This window comes from Urtica dioica, chromosome 7 (assembly GCF_054948205.1).
Source record: "Urtica dioica subsp. dioica isolate 48M chromosome 7, U.dioica_male_clone48M_v1_H2, whole genome shotgun sequence".
In the NCBI taxonomy this organism is placed as follows: domain Eukaryota; kingdom Viridiplantae; phylum Streptophyta; class Magnoliopsida; order Rosales; family Urticaceae; genus Urtica; species Urtica dioica.
The window spans coordinates 20,228,275-20,232,818 of NC_142762.1; the positions used below are offsets into that span (position 1 = coordinate 20,228,275).

Below are 4,544 nucleotides of genomic sequence, written 5' to 3' on the forward strand. Positions count from 1 at the left end.
ATTGTTAGATGGGCTTTATTATTTAGGGTTTAGTTAGAGTCTGATTAGGTTTTCCTGATTGTATGTGTATAAATACCCCTTTATTTGTTAATGAGAATTATTCATTCCGCATATTATTTTGCTTTTAGAAAGCAGTATTAAGGTTTTGACATCTTCTTCTTCTTCTTCTTCTTCTTCTTCTTCTTTCTACTTTTAGTTTATCGAAGAACTGATTAAATATTTTGAAAGAAAGATTAAATTTTTTTTACATCTTTCTTCTTCTTTTTTTTCTTCTGGTTTATCGAATAGTAGATTAATACAGATTAGTGCAATGGATTAAAATTTTGGAAACTTGATATTTGTACATTATAAGTGGTTAAAATATACTAACTTATGAAACTTTGACTATTTTGCTAAACACTAAATTTGAAATGTCTAGTTCATACAAAAAATCATTTAAATAAAAGGAGCCTAAGAGTTTGGGTAGTTTGTGTTTGCTACGTCACTCTAGAAACTATATTGATGCAAAATTTTCAGAATTAAATTTGATGGCCGAAGAATATAGATCGATGTTTATTAACTTGTAGGCCGTAAAAACAAAGACAAACAAGAAACGAAAATGTTAGTCGAACAAGGCCTAAGTTTCTAAAAGAATTGCCAGGTGAATGGCATATCAAACTATTTTTCAAAGATCTTAAAATTCCCACCCCAAAAAAGTAACAGATATCTATACCCAATTCACCGGTCAACTTTGAAAAAATCATCATTCCAATAAAATGAGGCTTCTAAACTTGACCAAGTAAAAACCATCCACCAATTACAAAGATTAGCTGAAAAAGAGGCTTTGTTGTTCAAACTCTCAATGCTACAAGACTACGAACCTGAAGAGTCTATGGTTCCAACAAAAAATTTCTACTCCGCAGAAACATAAAATCTAAAAAATGGCTCAAAACTCAAAGAGACGCAACTCAACCATGCCTTCTTTTCTTTTGGGAGAATACCAGAAAACAGCCTTTCCCGAGTCCAAAAGTCTGAAGGAGTAGTTCAAGCTGAGAATGAAATCATCAAAGTGTGGTGTTTTCTTCTCCGAGGACGAGCCGAGAGAAATCCTTGAGTCCACTCGGAGAGCAATCGGTCCAGCAACCTATCAAGACAAAGAGGCATTACAATGTCATAACTCGTTAGTCCTACGCAATATTTTATTTCTGCTTCTAGTTAAATATGTTCTAATTGGGCACGGAATAATATTAAAAGCGATACTTAAGAAGAATAATGTTTCAGGCTTTTGAAGAATGTAGATCATTCAGAAAACATACTGCTTGCTTGCATGGGAGACCACCATTGTCCCTTAAATTTAAAATAAAAGATTTATGGGTATCATGAATAACTAAAACACAAATCAATGGCCCATTTCAAATATCCAGTTTGGATGGGCCAGTTTTGGAAGAAATCATTACTGTTTATCGCCTCTACATGATTATGAATCTCCTCAACGTGTCATTGTATTGTCATAGTCAATTATTTCTCTGTCCTTTCTTTTTCTTCCTTTCAAATAGCTATAAAAGAGTTAAGATGAAAACAAATATATATACCTGCTGTTGGAAGATGAGATTGAGTCTCGGGGATAAGTTTGGATCAGAAGAGTTCTTAGAGAAAACCCTTTTGGCAAGATCCGTTGCTGAACAGATGTCGAGGCGAGCATCAAGCCTTGTCAGGTCGTTATAGAACTTCCGAAAATTTCCGAGCTGGTAAGTATAGCAAACCGAGCCGAATAGATCAGCACTGACCGGGCTTCTCTTACTAATGGAAATGCCATTGTTATGAGCTTCTGATTCAACAGCCGCCGAACCATCCCCTCCAAACCAAGCAGCACAGGTTCCACCTAGGAAAGAAGTCCAATAAAACTGTTGATCGAGAAAAGTAAAAACGGAATATAGAATTTTATCATGATTTTGTTTTTGGTCATGGTTGATGTCAAGACTTGGCAATTCAATATCACAGAGGTTTAAATAAATAAAACAGGGGAACTTTATTTTGACAATTGGAAACCCATTTTGGAATAAGAGAGAGAAAGAGAGGCTCTAATGCCAACTTAACTCTAGAATATTCCTTTAGTTGGTTACATGGTAAGGTTTGTCACATTGTTACACGATTACGGTACGACTACTGATATATTGCAACCAAGATCATGCAATGAAATGAAGTCTCTTATCTTTATCTTCTCCTAAACTCTCAATATTTAGTATACCGATATTTCTCTGATAATCGTCATGTTTATTTTTGCAATTACCAACAGTTCAAGCAGTATGTTTATAAGACACAGTTCATGCAATATGTTTTTAAAGGAAACAATTTATGTAATATAGAGCCAGGTTAATCTTCGCAGGTGGTAAAAAGCGAGGCAAATAAGATTACCTATAATTCCGGATATTGCTGAATGGGGTTCTTTAAGGCGACTATCATACGAAGTGCGGATATATAAGCCTGTCTCAGTCTTCTCGAGTAAATCCAAGTTCTCTTGCACCTTCCTCCAGAAGTCCTTGCTTTTCTCATAAGACAGAGAAGCCTTAGCGCATAATCCGGGCAGCAGAGAAGTTGGCGGATTGGGGATTGTGGAGTCGAGTGCAACGGGTTGGCGACTGTTTTTATGTAAGCCAAGGCGATATCTCAGCCCAGATTCCTCAAAAGCCGACGATAGATCCACGTGAAATGACTCTGGGACGTCCCAGTACCGCCCTTTGGAATCCACATACAGCTGAGGCCACGCGGCTTCCACTGTGAGGTCATGTTCTTCTAGCTGAAAATGTAACCGTGAATTTAACTTTGGTGTGCCGAATCTGAGAACTAAAGTAAAACACCATTTCAAACTACCCAGAGTGTAGGAACTGAAGAAAATAAAACAAATGAAGATATATCCATACGTTGTGATAGAGTATCAACTTGTGGCGCATTCCCTCCTTATCCCCGTGCACCTCCGTGCTCCACTTGATGGACGTCGAGGGTATCGGCGTAAATTGCGTTGTTAACCCGAGCGAATAAAGCGACTTTTCCACGAAATGCTTTGCCACATCTTTGAAACTAAGGGGGTTGTCGTCGGGGCGGTCCCTGGTGAGCTCAGTTTTAATGGAGGAGAACAGTTTCCTCGGCCGGAACTGACCAATCAATCCTAGCCACCTGTAATTACAGATTAAACAAACAAGTTCCGAGTCGAGAGAGAGAGAGAGAGTTACCAGTTGGAAGTGGCGGGAGAGAGAAGGAGGGACTGGAGAGAGAATGAGCCCAAGTGGGTGGAGGTGGAGTTGCTGGAAGAGAGCGGCGGAGAGTAAGAAGGGATGAGGCCGAGAGGGAAGCCGTTTCTGAGGAGAGCCACTTGGTTAAAGCGGAAGGCGCGGCTGGCTCGACCGCCGTCCAAAGGGAACGCCTCGCCGGGAACCGCCTTCGCCGACCCCTCCACCACCCGCGACGACGCCACCTCCACGTCCCAGAACGCCGTGTCCATCGCCGTCCGGAGACTCGCCATCCTTTCCTTATCCCTCGCTTTTCTGTCTTTTCTTTTGTGACACAGAGAGAGAGAAAGAGGGTTTGTGGGGTTTTAGGCCAATCGAATTAATGTTTTGCTTGGGAAGGTTCAAACTTCAAACGACATGGTCCAAAGTCCAAACGCCATTGTTATAGTAAATCTTGTCTGAAAGAAACTACACGTCGTTCAATTTTTATACGAGATTTATCGTTTGTGACCCTTCATCCTCTTTAAAATCCTTTAGTTCTCTTTCTCTCTCGTGATCAACAAAAAACACATTCTCCATTCGATCAATTCTCTTCGTTTACTACCTTCACGGTGTCATCACCGTTACATTGTTTATAATTGTTCAATTTTCTCATAATCTCTGTAAATTATAATCTAATTTACGTAATTATTAAATAGTTGACATAAATCACAATTAATATGACTTACTAAATATAATAATGAGTGTATAAAAGAAATATACGCGTTAAGTAAATTGTAACTAAAAATAACTAGAGTTTTGTAAAAAAAAAAAATCATTTATTTCAAAATAAATCTTTACATTTTATGAAAAAAAAAAAAAAATATATATATATATATATATATATATCAGCGAGGATTGATCTCACCACCTTCACTTTCGAAGTGTGGAAGTGATGTAAAATTACTAACTAAACTATATTATATATCATTACATTTTAGGAAATTTAAAATTAAAATACATATAACATTTTATCCAAAATCGATAAAAGTTTAATAAAAAAAAATCAAACAAATGGATAAAAGTTTATATTACTCATAAGTTCTTGATCTATAAATTATTTTATAAAACGAGATTTAACTATATATCTTGCACATTATTGTTAAGCATGTTAGCAATCCCATCAACAACGATTCGATACCATTCTCCACCAAATTCGTCTGACGTCCTATTGATTGTATGTCCTTCGATTGCAACGATAATAACAACAACAAAAACATGAAGTAATGTGGTAGCTAGCTTGGTCTAGCGGTAATCCCACACACACATCAACGGAGAGGTCATGGGTTCAAGCCCCCA

General features: G+C 37.5%; 1 protein-coding gene across 1 annotated transcript; it reads right to left on the bottom strand.

Moving 5' to 3' along the window:
* Positions 1–550: 550 nt before the first annotated feature.
* On the bottom strand, positions 551–3,559 carry LOC149390351 (TRIGALACTOSYLDIACYLGLYCEROL-like protein). Its single transcript, XM_089621409.1, has 5 exons — positions 3,210–3,559; positions 2,901–3,153; positions 2,395–2,776; positions 1,572–1,861; positions 551–1,123 (listed from the first exon to the last, which is right to left on the bottom strand). The coding sequence occupies exons 1-5, from the start codon at positions 3,497–3,499 to the stop codon at positions 926–928; spliced, it is 1,413 nt and encodes a 470-aa protein (XP_089477535.1). The 5' UTR covers positions 3,500–3,559; the 3' UTR covers positions 551–925.
* Positions 3,560–4,544: the final 985 nt, after the last annotated feature.